The 26601-nt window shown below is 31.4% G+C and overlaps 1 protein-coding gene across 2 annotated transcripts in view; it reads right to left on the bottom strand.

Annotated features, from left to right (window-relative positions):
- The window catches only part of LOC143199140 (uncharacterized), a 123552-nt gene extending 97832 nt beyond the window's left edge, over positions 1-25720 (bottom strand). For both annotated transcript variants that reach the window (XM_076408923.1, XM_076408924.1), the window contains exon 1: positions 25385-25720. In XM_076408923.1, coding sequence (XP_076265038.1) covers positions 25385-25393 — 9 coding nt within the window. In that variant the 5' untranslated portion in view covers positions 25394-25720. The remainder of the gene's footprint in view (positions 1-25384) is intronic.
- Positions 25721-26601: the final 881 nt, after the last annotated feature.

The following is a 26601-nucleotide window of genomic DNA, read 5'->3' as shown; positions in this document are numbered from 1 at the left end:
AGATTTGCAAAAACATATGAGAATAGACTTCATTCTCATGTCAACATCGAAGTATTATAACTTTTGGATAGCATCAGAACGAGAGAAAGAGAATCAAAAGAAATAAACTATTTGGTTTCACGTAGTGGCATATATGAGACCAAATAGTTTAAGTGCAATTAATTGAAAAACAGCAGTGTTGATATTTAAACAAACATTTTTACACTAAAGTCTAAGATAGGGCTGCTGGATCATTCTAGATATATAGATTTAAGTTAATGTAAAGACAAATTGTAGACAATTGTCGAAATATTCAGATATTGATTAGAATGATCATTAAAGAGCGAGTCTTAATAGAATAACATTATCTATCTATTTCTAAGAAAATGGACATTTTATAACGCTAGGTGAGATTACAATATTTTTTCTGAAAATTGGTTCAAATCTAACAGATCAAGTGCGGAAAGAAAAGCTGTAAGGTATGGTACAGTATTGCCAATCTTAAATATTTTTTAGCATTTAATTTAACTTTCTATACATTTCACCACTTATGTATATTTCATTGATGAAAACTGTAGTTTGAAGCTCATATTACACAGCAAGCTCAATCGCTAAAATTTCAAAAGATGACCCCTATTATTATAGATGGTAACAGCTCAATTGAAAAGTCTTTGTCCTACCATAGTAAAACACATATTTTTTTGGTAAAATTAGTTTTTTTTATTCAACATTCATTTTAATTCTATTCAATGGTGATACACTGATTATAGCGACCCTTCAGCTTTTCGATATCATTTTTGTAGTACAATTTGTCCTTTGCTTCAAAATAGGCCTCAATTTCGGCAATCATCTCTTCATTCGATGAAAATTGCTTTTCAGCTAACATTCTTTGGAGATCTGAGGGCCAGATCTGGAGAATACGAGAATTTGCCATCGTTTTCACTGACTTGAGACACGGTGCATTATTTTGGTGAAGCAGCACTTTCTTCTTCTTCAAATGCGATCGTTTTTTGGCGATTTCGTCCTTCAAACGGTCCAATAATGCTATGTAATAGTCGATGTGGATGGCCCTTCTTATTTCAAGGTAGTCAATGAGCATTATTCCATGCGCATCCCAAAATACAGACGCCATCACCTTGTCAGCCGACTGTTGTGTTTTCCCACGCTTTGGAGCGGGTTCATCGTCTGCAGTCCACTCGGATGACTGTCGATTGGATTGATATGATGGAGCCATGTTTCATCCATTGTCACATATCGATGCAAAAACTCAGGTTTATTACGCTTGATCATCTTCAAACACTGCTCCGAATCATCAACTCGTCGTTGTTTTTGGTCAAAAGTGAGCTCGTGCGGTACCCACTTTGCACAGAGCTTTCTCACACCCAAATATTCGTAATTTATATGGTATACACGTTCAGTTGATATCTTTAGAGTGTCTGCTATATCATTCAATTTCAATTTACGATTATTCAAAATCATTTTGTGGATTTTTTTAATGTTTTCGTCGGTAACAACCTTTTTTGGGTGTCCACTTCATTCACCGTCTTCGGTGCTCATTTCACCACATCTAAATTTAGCATACCAATCCTTCATGGTTGATTTTCCTGGGACAGTGTCCAGAAACTCGGCATCAAACCAAGTTTTTGCTTCAACTGTATTTTTCTCTTCAAAAAGCAATATTTTATCAACACGCGAAATTCCTTTTTATCCATTTTTTTCTCAATAACAAAAGTTGTTTCACTCAAAATGCTATAATTCACAAACATACACCAAATTCACAAATAAGCCAGCTGTCAAATTTATACACGCATCTTTTGAGGGTTTGGGCTAATTAAAAAATATATGGATTTGTAGGAATGTTCGTCGGGTCGGTCAGTCGGTCGAAATGTGTGGCTGCCGCTGCAATTATTTGTCAGAACACTCACTACTATTTTTGGAAGGAATTTGCACGAGAACTGAAAATACTGGTTTAATAATCACTTGTTTATTTCGATATTGAGTCATACATGTGATCGACGGGAGAATTGACAGGATATTAGGTTAGGTAGAGGAAGTACGGTAGCGCTGTGGAAGTGGTACTATTACAGGGGGATGGAGAAAAGAGAAGAGAGCGAGACGTCGTCGTGATGGTCTTCTATACACTGGAACTGCATGGTACCAATCCACCGGCGTTGCCAACCTTTGTACTTGTTGATGAAAACGTGGTGGCCTAAAGGGTCGTGGCGATCGCCACAGATTTAATTCTAGTAGCGCCATCTATGTGTCAGATCGGGGACATTTCAATTAATCTCTTACTTAGGTGGCTATCATAATCTTAACAAACGAGAGGCATAATTGCCTCTTCAACTAGATGTAAGTTAATGCGCAAAAATCGGTTAAGAAGGTGAAACCGTCAATTTTGAAATGCAATACTGAATGAAACAATGAAATTCAAAAGAGATGTTGGCTCCAGATTACTTCTAGACTAGTAAAACAATAAACGCAAACGACTTTGACGTAAAAATTGGCGAGGAAATACTATTTACATTACATTTTGCATGAATATAAAAAAACATTCTAAAATCAGTAAATTAAAGTATGAATTGTTTCAACATCTAATTTGTTAGCCAGACTTAGGCCTCCGTGACTTCCGGTTTTCCTCACATTTTAAACTATAGTACATTTATATTTTGACTATGGAATTATTTAACAATCTTTAATTAATATGCTTTAGTTGTTCAATCTGGGCTGTGTAAATGTAACAATGTCATGTGGACGTTTTATTGGTCAAGAAAATAAATTGATTGTAACAAATGGAGTGAAAAAGATCGATTCGAAATGAAATAATTGATCAATCAATCGTTATCTTGAAACCAGGCGGGTGTGTATATACATAAATTGACTTATCTATGACTATAATTGGATTGATTATTACAGCGTTGGCAAGAAACTCTCACGTGGCCTCCCTGAAAATGCATATTAGAAAGTATAAGAGGTCGGACGTTCGATTTACATAGAGAAAAGGAGCCGAGACGAGGTACCCCCTAATGGACCGCTTTTGTTGGCTCCGCGGCCGTCTGCGATATACGAATTACACGTTTGAATCGACCCATAATTAAACATTTTCCTCATAAGAAGACCTTTTCGGGACTGGTTCGTTCCTATTGTGTGGGACGAAGTGTTTTCAGACGCCGTCCAGGCCACGAAAGGAATGCGTGGAACAATAACATCAGAAAATGAGGCAAATTACAGATAATTTTATGGTTTTGTTACGGTTATTTGGCAGGGTTTTGTTAGAAATATTTTACATCTTCTTTAAAAGAACGAAGCGAATTTACATATAGAGTTTTAGCGCCTTTTTCTCTTTCATATCTATTAAAATTCAGAGTATAGTTCTAAGAGTTTTCGTGGATACACTGACTAACAATATTTTAATGATCAAAAAATATATGTTCGAAAGGTAAATTTGTGAATTAATTTTGAAGGTGTTTTTTTAATGGTCAATATAATATTACTTGTAAAAATATATGCATTATTTTGTCTTAAGGCATCATCCATTGACCTTTGAATGTGTTGTTCATGTAAAAATAAGCTATTATCAGTGATGATATCAGTGATCAGTTATCTGATATGCTTGTAAAACCACTGCCACTATTAATCCCTCAAAATTGATTCCTAGTATATATATATATATATATATATATATATATATATCAAAATCAGTACGTTTATTTTAGTACCAACATTGAGATTGAGATAGAGATTTTCTTTGAAATAATATCCACTGAAAATATCATGCAATTGTGTTTGTTTATAACATGATTTTTTCAAGTCAAAGTTTCTTCTAGGTATCACTCATTATTTACAATACATGGATGTATTTATCAACTCATAATCGGAGTCATAATTATAATAACATTCATATTGGGGATTTGGAGTGTCCGTTTTCTTTTCTCAACATTTGTAATAATGGGGTGCATTTTCGAAATAATATACAGCTTATTTTTCTATTATTGACCATATTTTGATTGATATAAAAAAATTGAAAATTTTCGTATATAGTACATAAATATTTAGTTTACAAGAATAATTAATGCAATATTACCTAATTTTTCTCTATATATTCTATGATTTAGGTGTTAAATTGGTTGATAATAAAACTACATCTATCAAATGTAATAAAGATTTTAAAAGGCCAATCTCAAGTATAAGAAAAATACATTGAAATCTCGTTATGCTACAGGTGAATCCAATTTATGTTTATGATTGGCAAATAAATATACTAAACATGTTAGTACTCTAGGTGAGTAAGACTAAGTTAAAATATATAATTGGAAAATAAATAATTAAATTGTAAGATATATCTAAAAATTCACTTTTATTCAACAATAATCTGACTTAGAATCATAATGTACTATTAATATATATTATTTTTATTCAAGAATAACACAGCTCTTAAGCAAATAGTTTTTTATTATTATGAAAGTAAGTGATTTTATTTTAAATAAACTTTAAGTCATAATTAATATAAATAAACTTTCACGAATGCTTTAACAGTTTTAGAAGCGCAAGATAAACTGGGTTTACCAAATTTCTTTGATTCCTGCATCTATGATATAGCAGAAACCAAGAAAATCACTGGATCAAAGATAGTTGGCAGCCAAAGGAGCATAAAGTTGGTGAAAAGAACGTACTTACAATCGCTGCACATAAAGTTGGAATTAATGAAGGAAATTGTAAAATCGCTTTGGAAATTGCTTCAAACACATAATTTTAAACTGTACAAGCCTCTCAGAAGCAAAGGCGAAGGAAGGTGTTCTCGTCAGACCAGTCATTAGATGGCTTATGACTGACCCACAACTCATCACGGCCACGGTTGATCCTCAAGGAAAGGGTAGATTGTTTTTAAGTATATCATAGATAACACCAATAAACATATCTCAAGACAATGCTGAAAGCATTTCAAGCTTTAGATCTAATGATTCTAAAAGTATATTTTTTACATTCCTACCTCAACTATTCTTTGGAATATTTGGGAGATGTGCGTGAAGAATAAAGTAAACAATTTCACCAGGATATTAAAAAAGTACCAAGGAAACCTCAACTATATGAGGCTACTGTTGGGAGTTTCAGAGACACCTTCTAGGTTCTTGCAACAAGTAAAAATGTACAAAGAGGAGCCTTAATGTATGTTTCTAAACAAATAATAGATAAAAAAGATTTATTGTTAATGGTTTATAAATAATATAATATTTTCCAAGTCTATTGTCTTTTATATTAATATAAAGCAACTCGTTTAATATATTAATCGTCCTATAACAAATTAGAATTTTGTTTTGCTGAATTGTATAATCTAACTGATAATCATAATGCACAAATAAAATTAACTTAATCCACTTGATCCAACCTCTTAGACAGTTCGTAATTAGACCCTATTCGTGCATAGTCAACCGACGTCACAAAGATAGAAAAACAAAAACAAAAGAACAAACGAAATAAAGAATTCGTTCCACTTTCCGCCACTATTGTTCCGTGCATTCCACTCGGGCCCCGTTCCGAACGCGTCTCAAAACATTGCCCGACTCTAGCACGAACCAGTTCAGAAAATGTTCTCCTATGAAGAACTTATTTAATTACGAGCCTTGTGCGGCGGGGCCCGTTGAAATTCAAACGTGTAATTCGTACATCCCAGACGGCTGTGGGGTCCACAAAGAGGCCTATTACGGACCCCGTCCGATCGTAGCTTTTTCTCTATGCAAATTGACAGGCAACCTCTTAAATTTCTATTGTGAGGCCGGAGGGACTCTACAATAGAATGTCTTGACCGCGCGGACAGTAATAATATGTCCAATTATCGACGGATATATGGCGGTTTTAGATAGCGATTGATTGGTCAATTATTGCGTTTAAAGGCAATCGTTTTTATCGGTTTTCAATTTATTTTATGCGCTGTTAAATTAAGGACATTGAGCCTATTGTCGTGGTGAAGAACGCTTTTATTTCCTTTTTAAATTTGTTCAATAAAAATGCACTTATATACTTCTTTTGTACTAATTTGTTTCGGAAACTCAATAACGAACTTGTTAACTGAGAATTAATTTTATAATAAAGGTTTTTTCTATTAATTGAAGTTTTTACAGTGAACAATTGTATATATTATTGTAAAGAGTGGAGCTTTTTTTGTGTTGTTGGTCAAACTCGTAAAATACTATTTGGTACATAATTTGTAAAAGTGTCATTATTGATCCTAAACTTTTCATCAGCTTAAAGCACAACAGCACTACATAAACAGTCTAACTGATGTTTATTATCGTTTTTAAAACATTCGAACTAAGGTGGACTTTGATCAACACACAAATATAATTTTGGAGAATTTTGTTGTGGTATACAGTGTTGTAGGTTAAATTTAAATAACTTCTACCTCATACTTACTTTCAATTAGTAAAATCTTATCTTACAGATATGTCACCATAAAAAAGGCTATGAATACTCTGAATTACATCTAATATTTTCAGAAGTTCCACAAGGCAGTATATTGCGTCCGTTATTGCATATTCTCTCTACAGCTGATCTATCGATTATACCAAAATCGATAAATATCGACAAAATCATTACTGTGCTAACATGCCATGCATGCTATTCCTGATGCTCCGTACCATATCTCTAACCATCTAACCCTTTAGACTAAAATTTTCACTATTTTTAAGGAATGTAATTCAAAGTGTTTGTGTTAAGTACTTCAAAAGACTATGTGTGTTAAATACTCAAAAGAATAATATTAATAAAGGATAACCTCCAAGGCTTTATTTGCATTCTCAGTTTGGATTAAGACAAATTACTCGACAATCGATCATTAAACGCTCTTTGAAAGAAAAACAAATAGGCTCTGCATTGTCTATATCTACCTAGCTCAAATATTCGGCAAAGATTGGCACCAATGTTTGATTTATAAAATAAACTAAATGCTATCAAAGAAATATATGTGGTATGACGAACTTATCTCTCATCCTCATTTTCAATTACTAAAATCTTATCTCACAGATCACAGATCTTTTTTGACACACTATATATCCAACATCAGAGTGAACATTTTAGGATGATACAACAAGATCAATATTTTGAACTAAATAAAGTACATGCAGAAGATTCACAAGAAAGCATCCTGGAACCTATACTCTATCTCCATTACACCAGTAATACTTCTAAATTGATTGGAATTACAATGGTTGTTTAACATTTGTGATTGTCCTTAGTCAAGACTTCAAAATCCGACAAGGAAAATGATCTCAGTCACGCCAGTAACCAGGCTGGGTAAGACCGGATGTCTTCTGGGAAGATCTCTAAGTTGTTCACTCGCCAGTTGGTAGGCTTAATGCCGATGACTGAACATGTGTTTTGAAATTATGCCAAAGTTAGTTCATTTTGAATTTTCTTCATAAATATGAAATTGCTGCCCTGCTAGATCACATAGATTCTGACAAATTAATTAATAATATGTTCAATTGATACTGAAATAATAAAATTCTTTAATTTCTTAGTTATTATTAACCATCTAAAAATGATTGCGTGAACATAAAAAATGTAATTATAAAGCGTAAATATTTCGTAACATTCTCTTTAGCGCCATCAGGGCGGGACTATAAAACACAATTCCCAATAAAATGTTTACTGACTGGGGCTTTTAAACTTTAATATGCGTTGTTTCTGATAATAGGAGATTTTTTTGGTTTATTATAAACATAAATCACCTTATTTTATAACGCTTTTAATATAAATATCCTTATTGTAATATATACAACGGGGACGGGGTCCGTAATAGGCCTCTTTGTGGACCCCACAACCGTCTGGGATGTACGAATTACACGTTTGAATTTCAACGGGCCCCGCCGCACAAGGCTCACAAGACGTATTCTTTAATTCGTTTATTCTTTTGTTTTTGTTTTTCTATCTTTGTGCAGTCGGTTGACTATGCACGAATAGGGTCTGATTACGAACTGTCTAAGAGGTTGGATCAAGGGGATTAAGTTGATTTTATTATCTATTTATATTCATTATATCATAACTATTTTAACTTTATATTAAGTTATTATTACTATATACCATATAAAATACATTTTTAAGAAGAGGTTCAGTTCTTACGGAAGTGTCGAAATCTAAATAATTTTCTTTAATATAATATATAAATATACATTATATAGATTTTTTTAAATTTCGTTACTATTTCTTATTATATTTCCATTAAAAATTGATCCAAGTTATGTATTAACAAAAACCTGTTGTATCCTATATGTGATTCTATGCAAAGTTTTTTTGTACATATATCATCTAGATGTTTAATGTGTTGCCTACCGCAATTTGTAAATTAGTTTTAGAATCAGATAATATTTTCCTTCTCATTTTATTCTAGATAAAAAGAGACATAATGCTGTCTGGTAAATTCGAACGTGAAACCGAACTAGCCTGTCAAAGTCGTCCGGTTGTCAAACGTACGCAAAATTATTCAACATATTAGTTATTACTACTACAGGTTATAAACCGGCAAGCGTTATATTAAGGCTTTGATTATTTGGATAAATTTCGCTGGGTAATAATATATTACTTTGCTTGAAAATGCCGAAAACAATAGATAGTCAGTATCACAAACTGATTTCGTTTATAATGTTATTCCGAAAAGGAACGAGGTAATGGAGGTCGCATTTTGTTCTTATATTCTGTTAGGGAGGAAAATATTGATGACATTAAATATTATAAGTCGCTGCATTTTTGTGGTAATGTGACTAATACCGCTTACAAAATGAAGAACAATATGTTAGATTCAAGCAATAAAACCTGTCGTCTACATACGAAGTGGATGACGAATCGTGACCATCTTAATATTGGCTCTATTTGAGATCAAATATACGAACTACATGAGAACAGTGAGTACATAAACTATTTTATCGATATAAACATAATGTAATAAAATAATTTCAGAGAAAATATTTAGTCTGGAAAGTATACATAAAAAATTAGAGACATGCAGTTTTTGAGGGATGTAAGACATCCCTCCATACACTCTTACAGGGAATAGAAGACCCCCGAAGGGGTGTAATGGAATTTCCAGACACTGTCTTAAAAACAATCAACTTTTAACTGATCCAAGAACCTAGAGAAACCATCAGTTATTATTGTGGACAATGCACTATATCATAGCACACTGGTGAAAAAATCGCAACAATAGAATCAACAAAGGCTGTAATGAAGGAATGGCTTTCAAACATGAACTAAGTTTTGAAAAGATTATGTTAAAAACTGAACTCATTTTTAAATTGTTACTAGGTAAATACATATGAAATGTTTTTTGAAATGCATTTTTTGCAATTTACTTTTTTTTTAAATAAGCCAAAACAAAGATATGAAGTAGATTAGATTGCTGGACAATATAGTCACATAGTATCACGACTTCCTCCCTACCTTTTATTCTTTTATATCCTTTTGAGAATGGTTACGTCTTTCAACCGTATGTTAGGATGGGTCCATATATTACTTTATATACTTCCATTTTCGATTTGCTTAATATTTCCTTTTTATTAACGAATTTGCTATTTATAGCGAAGTACAAATTCCAAGTAAAAAAAAAAAAGATTTTTCGATTTCTGGTATTCATTTCCATTCATTCTCCATTCCATTGGTTTCTATTTCTATACAGATATGATTAAATACATTTACCTGTTCTATTTTTATTATCCTTAATTTGGATAATCGTTACTTCTGTCTCTCATCGTCATGACTTTCGTTTTACTTTTATTTATTATCAATATTCTTCGATATACTTAATATCAACGTATCAAACGTATTTTTGCCGGCTTGGTTGGCGCAGTGTTAGAGCCGACAGGACGGTCTACCTACTGATGTGATAGTCGCGGGTTCGCATACTGCTCGGGCATGGTCGTAAATTTATGTTTGTGATTGTTTAATATTTGTGATTGTCCTACGCAAGAGTGGAAAATCCGACAAGGAAAATGATCTCAGTGATGATCATCCCAGAACCGGATGTTTTCTGGGATTATTTCTAAGTTGGTTACTCGCCAGTCGGCAGGCTTAATGCCAAAGACCGTGGTTCGGAGCACAAAACAACAGTAAAACAGTAGGTCCAGTTCAGATAAACCTTCGTTGGCAAAAGGATACTTTAAAATATATATAAAAGAACAAAGTACTTTCAAGAAATAAGCGTTTGTAGTTTTATTTTTAGATGCCGCGTCACCAAAATCCTGTATTCCTGTAATCCTGTAATCCTGTAAACACAATTTAAATTTTGAAAAATCCTTTTAAGGGTTGGTATCAATTTCTATTTCTTAGGGATTTTCTCAAATGTCTGGTCTATAATACCCCCTTAGTAAACCACAGTTTTAAACATACATTATTAGGGACAATTTCAATTAGAAGAACGATTTTTTGAGCAGATCTACTAGAACCATTCTTGCTCAGACTTTTTACTTTACTTTCTATGTAGTAGTTCTGAATTAATGTTATCAGCTTTGATTCATTCATTTTATTGTAGTTCGTTAAATTTAAATCATTCCATAATACCCCATTATTTAAGAACGAAACTCTTTTATGTTGTATATTCAAGTCGAATAAATAAATATATGCACCTGTGGTCCAACTGAAATTAACCTTACTTGGTAAGTCCATTCAAATCTCAGATGCTAGTACCATCTTAAATAGTCGGATTTCTTTCTTATTTACATACGGCGGAAATATTGTACTAAATTCGACTACAGGCACAGGCGAACTTTGCATACAAATACATCATTAAAACTGTACCAACGAGCATTATTTTTCATTATAAACCAATGCAAATCTCGAGGGATATCTCCTAGTGCGTACCTAGCCAATAAATAAAACATTCAGTTTAAAATTATTTTAATATTCCCCAAACAATGCCCCTTGCATTTTATTCTCGTAAACTGATACAGATCGGAATACAAACAGGTTGTTTACTGCTTTTATTTTTTTCCTTTGTCCGGTCCAAATAGTCAGTCTGTTTCACCGGTGCCTCGATCTTGGCGACCCGACAAAAACAAAAGGCATTACCTGCGTTTGTTTGCTGTGTTTGTCGTTTGTTTTTTCGTTTCTGATTCCGAAATCACCACTTAAAAGCGTAGAGTTAACACTACGATGACATTATGTGAAGAAAATTTACGTATTAATTAGTCACTGATTTTTAAACTTGGTTTTAACGTCAATATGGCTTCATAAAGACTGTTACTTGTTCCATTCAGCAAGAAGGGTTTGGTTGGATCTGAATTTTTATTATTATTTAATTAATACAGTGTTACTAGTCGTTTCCGTCTAATCTACAATTTGTCTTTAGGATAACTTAAACCTAGGTATATAATTAGGAGGACCCATCGGCCCTATCTCAGCCTCTGGTGAAATAATGTTTATACATGTCACTGCTGAATTTTTTAATATATGTACCTCGCTACACAACACTACACAAGATCATATGGTTTGATTCTTTTGAGTCTGTGTCCTGTTCTGGTAGTTTCCAAAAGCTGCAAAACTTTAATATTCTCATGAGAATGGAGTCTTTCCTCATGCCCTCTTGCAATTCTCTTGATTTCTTGACTGACTGTGGGTACCTGAAGGTCTCGATGTAGGTAATCAGTCCTAGAATATTTGAGTGCGCCCTTCTACTATAATACCGCTTAGGACTTTGGTCTGGAAATGTTGTATTTTATTTATGTTACTCTTTGCAGAACATCCCCATAATTGAACTCCATCCATGAGATTCATATATGTTTCAGTATTTGCTTATATAATAGCAATTTATTATATATTTCAATTCCAGTTCTTTTCTTTTCTTCTTTATATGTTCCTTCCAGCGAAGTTTTGCATCGAGATTCATTCCGAGATATTTAGCGTAGTTGCTATATTGAATGATAGTATTATTTAATATCATTGGTTATTGGTGGTTGTACGGTCTGTTTATAGATAAGCTGCACATGTACAAATTTACTTTCATTAATTCTTATTTTCCAAGCTTGTGTCCAATTATTTATTTTGTCACTTCGTGAGGCCAAATGTAGCCATCATAATATTTTCCATTTGTGGTATATCGCAAGTGTAGAGTAGATTTATAGTAGAGTAAGCTTCTTCTTGTTTCACTCTAAGCATTCTGGTTGTAATGTACGGTTTGAATAGTTCGTTGTGTTGTTTTGGTAGCATTTTCTGTAATTTATGAACAAGGCCTTCATACCAAACCTTATCGAAGGCTTGTGCTACATGTAAGAATATAGCTGAGCATACTTTTTTACTTTCGTAGGCTTTTTTAATAACATCTGTTATTCTGTGAACCTGGTCAATTGCTGAGTGCTTGTTAATAAACCCAAACTGTGTTGCAGTAATTCTCCTGTTATTAAATCGTAGCCTGGTGATTTAACCCCAGGTAATGTTAGTTTTAATAACTTTGGTTAACTCTTTCGGCGTGACTAATTCAATCATCAAATTTTCAGCTTCTATGTCCGGCTTTGGATCTGAATAAGCTGCATTTTAGCATCTAGTTGAAAAACTAATAATTTTAGTTGATTATTTTACCATCTTCAAGACAATCCACGAGCAAAAATTCTTTTTCCTTCTAGAAAAATGATGCTAACATTTTCTTGGCCGATTTTTAGACCATAATTAACTTTGTAGTTAATAAAAGTACTTCATTAATATTTATTTTTAAATAATACTTTTGGATACTAAAAGATAATTATTTTTTATATTTTAAAGTCTCCTTTTTACCAGGAGGGTTTATCTGGACTGGACTTACGGTTTAACATGGACTCTGAGCCACGGTCTTTAAGCCTACCGACTGTCGAGTGACCAACTGAGAGATCCTCCCAGAAGATATCTGGTCTTACCCAGCCTAGGTGTGATTGGGATAAATTTCCTTGTCGAATTTTACACTCTTGCCTAGGACTATCACAAATATTAAACAATCACAAACATAAATTTACGGCCAGGCCCCAGCAGGATTTGAACCCGCGGCTATCGCAACAGTAGGAAGACCGTCCTGTTGCCTTACCATTGCGCCACCAAGCCGACTTGATTTAATATTGTTTATTTTGATAAAATGATAGAAGACAGTACAGAAGTATTTTATTAAAAAATCTGTCATCAATAATTAATAAAATAATAAATAATTTAAACAAATAAATATTATAAACAGCTCTGATGCATATTTCATGCATGATGCATATATAAAATGTATATAATAATAACAATTTTAAGGCTTCCACTAGCGATCTTCAGGCAGATCATAATTACTAGTTAAGCTTAAGGGGAATGTTTAATGTATTAATCTATAAATATTTATAGAAAAGACATAAATCAACTGAAGTTAAGTATTTATAATGCATCTAAATGTGACTGGTTTATAGAAAAGAATATGGCAACATCAAGCTTAATTTTCGTTTGATAAAATAATGACATTTTTTCTTCATATCTGCTGATGAATATTAAAGTTATAGGGTATGCAAATTATATTTTTAAACAACTTCAAAAAAGGAAGAGGTTCTATGTATTTTTTTAATGTAGGTTCGCCGATTTCTCCGTCAATTATGGACCGATTTTCAAAATACTTTTTTTATTCGAAAGAGTACACCTCTGAAGTAGTCCCATTGTAACCAAGTCAGAATGTGTTGGGGGAAGGGGGGAAATCGAGTGAATACGTTCTTCAAATTGATCAGTTGGTAGCAGTTAAAATAATGTTGTAAATAGATAAATAGGTTTAGGTAGGTGTTAAGCTAAATTGTCTGTCTATAGTAGAATAGGTAGATAGGTAAAATAAGGTTTTAATTTATTTTAATTTAGATATTGCAACAATTATTTTGAACATATTTTATTTTAAAACGTTTTTTTTTGTGTTAAAAATCTAAGTTTTATTATTTCTACCTTTTAATGAGTTCCTTATTTATTCGGTTCAATTTTTTTGTTAAAAATATAAATCTTACTATTATTAATAAAACATTTTTTACCATTTTTATAAAAAAAACTTCTTGTCAATTACTGGAGCTTATTTTGTATTCCAAATACGATCAGTCGTTACTTGCTGTATTTTCTCACTTTTATGACAATATCCTATGGGGTTGACCACGAATCAACCTAACCTACTTAAATTGAAAAGGTACATATCTCACTAGTAAAGCTTATCCTACTGATACTACTAATAAGATATTTGAAGACGAAATTGCTAATATTTTAGTTTTTTGCTATTGCTATATTTCTAAAAATAATTTCAATACAATTTACTGATTGTGGCTTTCTTATCCAATGGTAAGAGTTCTGTCGATTATAAGTGCATCATGGGTACAATATACATTTTTAGTCAATAAAGAATTGTTGGGATAAATGTTGTTTATTTTATTATCTGGAGCTCATTAAAATGAAAAGAACTGAATTCGAAATGTAAAAAAATATTGTTTAATTGGTAGAAGGTGTCAAATATCCATATATAAAATGTTGTATAAGATGTAAACCTATGTCCAATTGTAGAGATATTCTGCGAAAATTAATATAAATAAAATACAAGTTCTTTCAGGGTTTGACCTGGTTTTTCGTCTAATAATTCCTGCAATTCACTGTCATCGAATTTCTTTGATTCTCCAAAGCATACTTTGTCATTGTCGTCATAATAATATTCAGAACAAAGTCAGAGATTAAGATAATCGAGACATGAGGAGAAATTTTTGCAACTTTTGGACAACATTCGAGTAGGGCACAGGCTCAAAAGAACTAAACCATTTGATTTTGTATTGCGTAAAGTTTATTGAACAAAAACAGTAGCTGTTTTAATTACCATGTGAATATTATCTGGTATAGAGACTAAGTAAGGAGCGATGGGTTCTAGATATATACCTAGATTTGACGTTATTTTAACAATAACAACGTATTAATAAAATGTAGCCGTTCATGTTTGATGTGACACTAAATGATGTCAGTGGAAAAAATAGTGAAAATCATAAGCATTCACTTCCTATACTCAATGGCTTCTAATCAGCTACATATATCAGTCATTTGGGAACAGTATTGATTAAAATGTACTTAAAAACGAGTTTTCATTGGAAATTTGGCATTTACATCTTTTAATGAAGATGTAACTTAATTCTAGAAAATTGATTCCATTTAAATGAAACATCCATTTGTTGCCGTCTCTACTTCGATTTATTCTCGTGCAAATAAAGATCGATGAATCGGGTTTATGTTATCATTGAAAGGCCGAAGAAAAGCTATAAGTTCTTGACGAGCAGCGTTCCCCGAGATCGAAGATCTTTGATGTAGATGTCGATAAGTCCGCTTTGATTTGCACCTGACCAATAACGGATGGAGGTTACCTAGTTGACTGGGAGTGGAGGAGAAAGGCGAAATGTGACAATCATGGGAAATTGTATGGGTCATAACCGTTTACGAGACTTATTCTATCGATGGATGTTCCGTCGATCTTTGTCAAGATATTCTCCGAGAAAAATTATAATGGAACTTTAAATATGGTTTTTATGTCATTTTATTCTTAACGGTGATTTATGATAATGTCCGATACGTGAATTGTCGAGCGGTTGGTTGGAGTATTCTCGGTTAATCAGGTCTAATTTATCTCTTTGACATTTTTTTCACATTTGCTCGGTAAAGTAACTCTAAACGTTGTTATCGTTCGACTTTCTCTCATCATATTCTCTTGGAACAGACTATACATGTCAGTCTTGTTACTATTTTTATTTAGTTGTACAAATAATGATAAAATGCTTATGAAACAAGCGTTGGGAATTATCGACTGAAACTGATATATTGAATTGAACTTATCTCTGGATCAGGATTGAATATCTTATGTTCAAAACATCACGTTCATATTGAATGCTGTAAAATTATTTTTATATGAATACATTTGATTTGTTTGTAAATAGGAAAGGATTGAAGACCTCCAAATATTTTTCTGGTATATCCTCAATCAAACTCTCACGCCCTTTTCAAATAAAATAATAATTTCATTTATCGCTGATCGGGAATACTTTTAAAATCATTATTCGTTGAAGCTTCAACCAAAGGAGCTTTAATATTCAATAATCAATTAAATTCAATAAATTCAATTCAATAATTTTAAAATTGATAAAGTCAATAAAAGGGATCTAATACTTGTCAAGATGTATTAAGCTTGGTTAAAAGTATTTTACTCTAGAAAGTAATCAAAATGTTGTTCTTTTTATCCTATTACATCACTACATAGTATAAAACAAAGTCGCCTTTTCTGTCCGTATATCCCTATGTGCGCTTAAATCTTTAAAACTACGCAACGGATTTTGATGCGGTTTTTTTTAATAGATAGAGTGATTCAAGAGGAAGGTTTATATGTATAATACATGCATAATATACTAAGGCAACATTGCTAATTTTAGAGGTTTCTAACGTGATGTCGTAAATTAACCTATTTTTCTAGGCTTATTTAGCAATTAGCAAAAACGCTGCCTAACCCTACGAGTTAGATCAAATTAATGTACTACAGTATTGTACACCATAAAAAGGTCTACAAAAAAGTCCGCGATGGTATATGTTTATCTTTTAGGGATAACCCACATTAACCATTTTTATTGTTTACTTTTTACGTGAGAAAATGGCTTATTTACGAAGCTATTTTAAGCAATACGGCATTAATCCTTATCGAATTAAGTACCTTAAATACAGTGTGCAATTAATATAGATCAATATGGTTCCTTACAGCATGTAAATTAAACAAATATTTTCGGAGATATTACAAATTTAAAATTTGCGTTTAAAAATGTGTAATGTAATAAAAATTGTATGAATTTAGATATTCCAAAGATAGCAGCAAATCTTCATAGTAAGTATAGCGGAAGAGGAATTGTTTTACTCCAAATTTAATGCGTGCAGGCCAAGGGCAGTAATGAATGAACCAAAAATACTGGATCGATTTTAATCATGTTTTCATTGAGTGACATAGGCATATATATTTTATGCCCGTGCAAAGTCGGAGCGGGCCGCTATGTTTTTATATACATAAAGTTGAAAATTAGAGTTTCCAAGGGCTTCTTTATATACATTATATTACACATCACTTTCAAGGTTAAGCTTAGGACGACAAAGCCAGAATGTTAAAATCTGGGCAATCTAAAACTAGTAACGATATCCCAATATTAATGTAATTTGAAATATCAATTAATAAATATTATTATAATGTATCGATTACTGAAAATGATAATTACTGAAGCTTAAACATTCCCTTCCGTTTTAGACAATGTTATTATATATTTTTATCCTTGTCAGATTTTCTTGGCCGAAACCTGTACGAACCAACCCAGCTAATTCCGCGATCAGCAAACCGTTGAAATATCATTCAAAATGTTCACGAAATCATGGGGTTTTAAGGAACGGTAGCAATTACTGTTCGACTGAACGGACTTGAACGTTTTAATGAATAGTACCAGAACGATAAGTCGACCGATGGGTACTGTACAATTAAAAAAGCATCATGCTTTAGTCGGATGACGGATGATTATCTTTGGAGTAATACAAAAATATGTGAACACACATCAATCGTGGGAAGTCATGACATTCTTGGAGTGCTAGCGACGATATTGGTTGGTTATTGGTACTATAAAACTGCTTCTACAATTTTATTTCAACTTTTATTTAAGCATTCCAATTATTTTTTTATTAATTACATCTTACATTCGATATGAACAATATTAATTTACAAATTAATTTATTACTACTGTTCTGTTGTATTTGCATTAATACACAAGCAAAGTTTGTACGGGATTAATACATCAGTATGTATTTCCCAAATTATAATAAAAATAATCTACTTAAGCTAAAGTTAAAAATACACTTATTCACTAAACTATTTCGTGTGGTTTGGTTCGCTTCAATTTTCTGATTTCTTGCGTGTTGTCCAGTAGCTTTTTTGCTTTCAGATTGCTGTGATTTAGCAACTTTGTTTCATGATTTAAAGTGAAATCTTGGATCGTTGTTTACGTAGCGATAAGCATTGGTAATTATTTGTAGAACACTGTTTTGGGTGCGTTAGATTACTAGTTCGTTTGATGTTTTAGTGCAACCCCATGTTTGTATCCCATATTCCCAAATAGGCTTTATGATTGACTGAAAAACCTATATTTTTGATTTTAGATCAAATTGAGAGTAGCTTCCGATTAACTAGTACTGTTCCTTGATTTTGAATCTAATTTACTCTGCTTTTTGTTTCACATGATGTTTCCAGTTTAGATTAGCTGATTCTGCTTGAGGAATCGGGCAATTGTCAAGTGACATAATTAAGTTTTTGTCGGTTCAGATATAGAAATGGTCCCAAGACACTACCCTGTGGAATTCCAGCCGAAATAGGTTTAAATGTTGAGAATGTCCCTTCATACGAGATTCTAAATTTTCACTCGAAAAGATATTCCAACCAATGTTAAAGTATTGAATCATTTTTGTGTTTTTAGATTTTTAATTTTTTTCGAGATCTTAATTTTAAGAAAGTCGGAATCTATCAAACTAAAATCTATGTTTGCGATAGTCTTTTATTCAATGATAATTATGGAACGCTGATCTGTCCAATTTATTTTTACAACATTTGCAACGAGCATCAGTATAGCGTTATGTAATGAAATATGTTATTTTTATCTTATTTTCCACAAGTTGCTTTAACTTAACGGAATACTGATCTGTGTTTTTTAATTGATATACATATATATATATATATATATATATATATATATATATGTATATATATATATATATATATATATATGTGTATATCAATTAAAATATTTTACTACAACCTATTACCATCTTATTGGTAATTGGCTTCAACCCAATCATCGATAGATTTTCGAATTTCTTGGGAATTGTAATAACATGTGTTAGCTGAATCGTGCTGTACCAATCTGAACAATTGATAGTCACAAAGCGCTATGTGTAGATGAGTATGCTGGTTTCAGTGTCGATGTAGAAGGCTTTGCTGGACTAATCCACGCAATTCACAATACCCTATAGAAAAACACATTTTCTCTACCTGGCAACGAATGAAACCACAATGTTGAAATGGTTCCTATCTCCTAGGATCTTTCTCAGTGCATATTAATATATAGACACTATTGATCCATCAGCTACAAATCTGTCTGAAAGTTCTCTGAAAATTTGAGCTGGGTTGTTGTCCAATAAAGCTTGCAATTCATTTTTGGTCCTTCAGGTCGTTCTTTGTCATTTGTATCAATTTCACTACTTTTGAATCGTTGAAACCAAAACTGATAATTGGTATATGACAGAAATGACAGATATGTCAAAAGTGATTGATGTAATTCGGCCGCAGGTTTCAGCAGGTTTTTATAATTTTTTTTTCATGTGCACATTGCATAGCTCAATGATACTAAGTGGAAAACTGCTTATTTCTGAGTTGTAGAAAAATATCAAAAGCATTATAATTATTGTTGTTTAGATTTATTCTTATCATCAGTATTGACCAAAACACCTGTATTATTAGTTTCGTTGATTCATTTTTATATATTAAAGTATTAAGAACATTTAAGTCTTTTGGAAGTAGAAGTTTATATATGAATAAATTAGGACAGAGTACAAATAACAAGTTGTTATTTTATTAACAAAAAAAGATGTAAAATGACTGTCTTCTCTGGTATCGAATTCCAGAGGCCAGTAGGGGCTGCAAAATTTGAATAGCTTACCTGTAGCAAGTGCGTAAATCCGCCACAGCATTGAAGTCATGCAAAAGATCAATACTAAAACTAGGCCTTTACATCACCGAGTGTGATAATGTTGCCAAATCAATTTATGACATTGCTGCGTAAATATTAATTATTGCTCGATGATTCCGAATCAAAATTCATTTTTTATGTCTGATGATCTCCTAGATCTCAAGTTTTAATTCGTTTTTATGGAATGCTTCTATAAAGCAGATTCGAACTGTATAAAAAAACTATGTAACTATGTAACTGTATGACAAACGTTATATTTCTGCGATTGTTGTCTCGAATTGTGGGTGGCGTGGTGTGGCAATAATATGTCAGATAAATTCATAGTTAAATTTATGATATTGAGATAGCAATCAAAATGATATTTTAGAAAAATATGCCTGGGCCGTTAACGTAGATGTTATGATTGATAGTTGGTGTCGTATGTAGCAAACTAAAAATGCAAATGTAATAAATTACTTGCTGTTCCTTTAGCAGCATACATGTAGTTTTTTTGTGTAGTTTATAAGGCTAATTTAGTATGTAAATTATATTTAATAAAAACATATGCGAAATTAATTATGGATATGATTAGCATCTGAATAAGTTAATAAATATAAATTTTATAATAATAAAAAGGGTCACATAATAATGTCACATAAAAGGAATAAGTGATTATACAGAAATAGGATTATATATATATATATATATATATATATATATATATATATATATATATATATATATATATATATATATATATATATATATATATGTATATATGTATAGTTCGGTAGAGAGTAGTAAGGATATAGAGAGTAATTGTAGTACACAAATGCCTAGCTAACAAAATATTTTAGCCAAATTTTACAGATCAAATATTTTTCATCAACATAGTCTTCTTCGAACATAATAGATCCGGTTCAGTGTTATTTTAAGCATCTCATAATAGATCCGGTTCAGTGTTATTTTAAGCATCTCATCTAACTATTTTATCCAATTTTTATAGAAAAATTTCAAGATAGGCTTCAACTCCGACAACTGTTTCTTCATTCGGGCCAAATCTCTTCACCTGGAGCATCATTTTGTGGTTTAAACAGAGTCAGAAGATACTAGAGACTAGATTTGGACTATAAGGCCGGTAATAAAACAATTGGAAGTGCAATTAGTTCAATGTGATTATCATTTTCCTCGGCCTGTGTCTCGGTTAAGTGTCATGAACATATGTTGCTTTAATTGATTATCAATAAATTTTGAAACATGTCATCGGAAGATTATGTATATATATATATATATATATATATATATATATATATATCTAACAAAAATGATTTATTTCCCTTTTAAGATGGAATTTAAAAAACGAAATGTGTAGAAAACGCCCGAACCCACCTGACTTAATCGCGACAGAATAAACATATCAAACAGATAAATGGGATATAAGAGGACCATGTCGGCGTGAGGTGAAACATAAGAAATAATTTAATTTAATTTCAGATACGTCGCGGCCGAAATTACTTTTTCTGTTGATGGTAATGCGCGCATAGATCAAGAACATTACGCTGGCTCATTGTAAATTCAATAAAGCCGCTTTTGATTCTGATTAATCGCCCGAGATAGAAACCAACATGATAATGATAATGATGATGATGATAATGGTGATGAAATCCTGATGCAAATCGAGGATGGGCGCGAATAGCATTAGGAAAAAAAAGGAAGGTACGGGCGGTCGATGATTGATATCGTTCGTTATTCCGTAGCGTTTATTAAACGATTTGTTGTCATGATGGCGAGATTAAAACGTTCTGGCTTCAATTTGGAGTCGGTACCTTTCTGTCGTGTAGTTCGGTAGCTCCATTTGATCTAATTAGTTTATATAATTGGCAATTGATCATAATATTGTTTTATATGACTTAATTCTTCGAGAGGTTTCATGGCCGTGAGAAATTCAGAAAATCGAATGGCAAGTTTAGGCGAGTAATATAACCGAGTGAATTGTGGTTTACGATGGTGATATTGGAAATAACATATTCGACATTTTATTTCAATAGAATAATATGAACCTGTAAAATATATAAATATATATATATATCCAGTATTTTTGGTTCATTCATTACTGCCCTTGGCCTGCACGCATTAAATTTGGAGTAAAACAATTCCTCTTCCCCTATATTTACTATGAAGATTTCTTGCTATCTTAGGAATATCTAAATTCATACAATTTTTATTACATTACACATTTTTAAACGCAAATTTTAAATTTGTAATATCTCCGAAAATATTTGTTTAATTTACATGCTGTAAGGAACCATATTGATCTATATTAATTGCACACTGTATTTAAGGTACTTAATTCGATAAGGATTAATGCCGTATTGCTTAAAATAGCTTCGTAAATAAGCCATTTTCTCACGTAAAAAGTAAACAATAAAAATGGTTAATGTGGGTTATCCCTAAAAGATAAACATATACCATCGCGGACTTTTTTGTAGACCTTTTTATGGTGTACAATACTGTAGTACATTAATTTGATCTAACTCGTAGGGTTAGGCAGCGTTTTTGCTAATTGCTAAATAAGCCTAAAAAAATAGGTTAATTTACGACATCACGTTAGAAACCTCTAAATTAGTAATGTTGCCTTAGTATATTATGCATGTATTATACATATAAACCTTCCTCTTCTCTAACTCTATCTATTGAAAAAACCGCATCAAAATCCGTTGCGTAGTTTTAAAGATTTAAGCGCACATAGGGATATAGGGACAGAAAAGGCGACTTTGTTTTATACCATGTAGTGATATATATATATATATATATATATATATATATATATATATATATATATATAATTATTTTTATATGCCTATTCACTGTGCTTTATCACATAAATATCATGAATTAACCTGATGCATAAAATATAGGACAATTCAGTTGGCCTTTTCGGTATCTTTTCTTATCTTTTTGTATTATTTCAATAATACCGAAACTTAAAACATATATCAATCTTAGAATTTGTAAAAATGGTATCGAAAATGCTCAGAATAGAGCAAGATAACTGACAAGTATAATAGTTTAGTGTAATATCTTCACTATTCGCCTGATTTGATGCCATGTGATTTGTTGATATGTTCGAATGCCTATGTCCCTATGTACATTAAAACCGAGAGTGTTAATGTAATTTAATATTTGTATCGAGTTATTTACGGATAAAATAGAAAGAATGTATATATTAATGCACGCATTTTAAGAATATTACACGTACAATTTAACATAGTAAAACTTTATATTGAGAAGTACAAAAAGCGAATATCTATATAAAATAAAATTTCCACATGGCATAGTTATTCACATTAACGTCTCCGCCATTTTTTAAATATTCTTTTCAAAGATTTTCAATATTAAATAGTGAAAGATGTTGTGAGAAGAATGCAATACTGAAAGATCCTGTGAAAAGTAAGGAGCACTTTTTTACAATACATATCGTTTTGGATATAATCTTGCATTCTGTGGTCAGCATTGTCGTAGTCGCCCAAAGTAAAAATTAAAAGTGTGAGCTAGAGATGTGGAGGAAATTTGGATATATCGATATTTTGTTAAAAAATCTGCCGATATTTTTGATACTTTTTCAAGAAAAAAAGCCCTTAAATATATTAAAAAACCTTTTAACTATTTTTCATTTATTTTTCTTTATTTATTTAACCCCTTAAAATTAAGAAGTGATTAAAAATTATCACTACTTAAATATCTAAATAATTCTAATACATATATATATATATATATATATATATATATATATATATATATATATATATATATATATATATATATATATATATACTGCTGTAAAATATCGATATTATTGTTACAAAAAATCGATATTTTTTCTCCAGTAAAATAATCTAAATCGATATATCGATCGATATAATGCAAGAACATTTAGTAAATGATGAATGAGTTTACACAAAAAAAAGGTTATTATTTTGTAGCTGCACCTTTCATCACTTTCAATTAAATAATAATAATTAAGTACTTATATATTTTAGATATTGGTGCACGTAAAACCTTATTAGAAAACTTTATATTTAAAATATTTTATAATGTATCGTATTTCTTTAAATTCATATATTATTTGCAATTCACCTTTACTATGAAAGGAGATTTCTAAAAACAAATTAAGACCAATAATCTAAACCAAGTAATTATCGCAACATAATTCTAATTTGATAAAGTTACTTGATTGCTAGTTATTAACTTAATGAGTTATTATGATAGTAAACATTAGTAGACTTATTAGGATTTTATTTATGTTTAAAAAGTTATTTTACTGGATTAGCATAGGATTGAAAATATTCTAAATAAGAGAGACAGGATTTGTTAATAACTATTCGATGTTATTCTTGAGTTAATATAAATTGATGGCAGAGTTTATAGTATAGTAATATTTTTCATATATCTAAAATAAATAATGTTGTTGCGTATCTTTGATAGTATATAATAGTATATTTCAATTAATAGTGTCTCTGTTTATGATAACATCAATTTTTTAATATACAGTAATACCATATTAATAGGTTCGTTTATAATTTTATCATTTCTTAGTACGTCGAAGATGATTATATATTTTGATGTACATATAAAACATTTATATAAATATAAATACTTTACTTACTAAGGACTTAATACTTTATATCAATATATAAAATTAAATAAAATATGTTATAAATATTGAAGCAGATATCAGTTCTGATACACATAAGAAATTACACATAGGTAATTGCAGGAAGTCTAATATTTACTCGACCTAAATATTACCTTCTACGTTATATAGATTATTGTCAAGACGTTGGTAATGCCGGTATATTATATTAACGTTTTAGATTACAGACATTTTTATTAACGGAGAAAGAATAATTAATAATAGAATCTAGATAAGTTTATCAGTATGCCTGCAAGTTATAGTATACATAAATATATTTCATATATCAACGAAACGATTATATAATCAACGAAAAATAATATTTAATTTAATCGAAATTAATCAATTAATGCTCTATAATAATCAACAGCCTATTTAAATGTATAATTCTGATTCTAGTTATAGAATATTTTGAATAAAATGAAGGAGTTGTCGTTTAGAATTAACTTTGCTGTTGAGTTTTGTTGAATAAACAAAAAAGTGCGATATAACCTATCAAGTTTAGATAAATTAAAATTGAACTTGTAAATTTAAAATAATAGTTATTATTGCATTTAAAATGTTAATAACCAACTGAGGGAAGTATATAAGTTTATACATATTTATAATAGTTTACGATCAATGTTCTTGAAAATATATACATTATATCGTCTCATTGAGTTACAAAGTTTAAAGTATTAACTAATTTTGTTTTTAAAAGTAGTGGTAATCAACAAAGCTAAAGGAGCGATGTAAACGTTTATAAATATTTATAGTAATTTATGATCGACATTATCAAAAATACATACGTAATTTTGTGTGAGTGGAATAGACAGTGATTCTGTTAGACCATCTTAAATTATGAATGACATATTCAAAAGAACAATTTAAATACTAATATTTAAAAGGAATATATTTTACGGTACTAACCATGTACGACTAACAATAGAATCAATTCGTTACTGTTTCGTGACACTTAATTTTAATATTGTTTGGTAATTAGTTGAGTTGTGGTACGTACCTCATCCATTTTTGTGTACTATATTTTTAAACAGTAATTTAAGCACCAAAAAAAAAGATCACACTCTATCCATGCTCTGCGAAACTGATTTGTTACTGGCTATCACTATCAGTCAGATAATTTAGTAGCACTTTTCGAAGTTCGAAGACTCCTGCATCCAGTAAATCGGTAAAACTGCCCGTATTTCACTCTGGTTTATGAACGGTTTCTAGGTAAAGGAAAAATAAATGCGAGCGGGACGACGCGGCGTCGATTATTTACGCGGCATTCACGTCGCGATGCTAATATTATTGTACGTGGTGCGACGTCGCCTCTTTGGCGGTCGAGTGTGGACTCGAGCGTCAGCCGGGCTGTTCTTCTTCTTCTGGCGGTGGTCGGTCTCTTCGCGGCCTGACGTCATCAACAGGTTGGTTGGCGTTGCGGTGGTCAGATTTAACAATTCGTCAATGAACCCTTCGCGGAGGCTCTAGAGTTGAGCGATGATAGAGATCGTCTATTATCTTATATCATTTGTTAGAGTGGTGGTGGGCCGAACTGAATTCTTAAAGAAATACCAACATGTACTTCAAGTATATCTTTTAAGCTTGTTGGTTAAAACTATCACCTGAAATGCATATAAGTTATGAAATATGAAGGATTTATATATCTGGCCTATAAATTAATTTTAAAGGATTCCCAACAGATGGTGTTATTGTGCAACTTCTTGTTGAAGCTTTACTGACACTCGAGGATTCACTTTTCAGCGGGCGTCGTTTCGTTGAAGCGTGAACAAACATTTTTTCCAGTACGTAGAAAGTATTTGAATTTGGTCAGAGTACATCGCATTTGCGGAAAGTTTTACTAAAATTTGATGAGAAATGCGGGTGAAATTGGTCGAGTGCTGTATGAAGCTTATAGCAAACATGCTTCATCTGTATGAACATGTCAATACTGATTTAGATTTTTTGCAAGTGGTAATTTTGACACCAAGGAAAAAGAGCTTTCTGGAGGATTTAAAGGTAATATTCGATTATGATCTACTGGAAACGCAAGATTATGCAGAATTGTTTGCAATAACAAACATTGATCATGAGTGAAATGGTATTTCGACCGCAAAACCGGAAAGGTTTTTTGCATAGCTACTTGTAACGAAAAGTCTACGTGTTATAATAATCCATTCAAAGTGTTAGTGCAAGGTACTCTGAAATACTGTTAGCGTATCTCAATGCAATCGCTAA

This window comes from Rhynchophorus ferrugineus, unplaced genomic scaffold (genome assembly GCF_030347505.1).
Source record: "Rhynchophorus ferrugineus isolate W39M unplaced genomic scaffold, kcgeb_rfMv2 rfM6, whole genome shotgun sequence".
NCBI lineage: Eukaryota > Metazoa > Arthropoda > Insecta > Coleoptera > Curculionidae > Rhynchophorus > Rhynchophorus ferrugineus.
The sequence above is the reverse complement of the archived record's forward strand: the minus strand, read 5'-3'. Positions and strand labels throughout refer to the sequence as shown.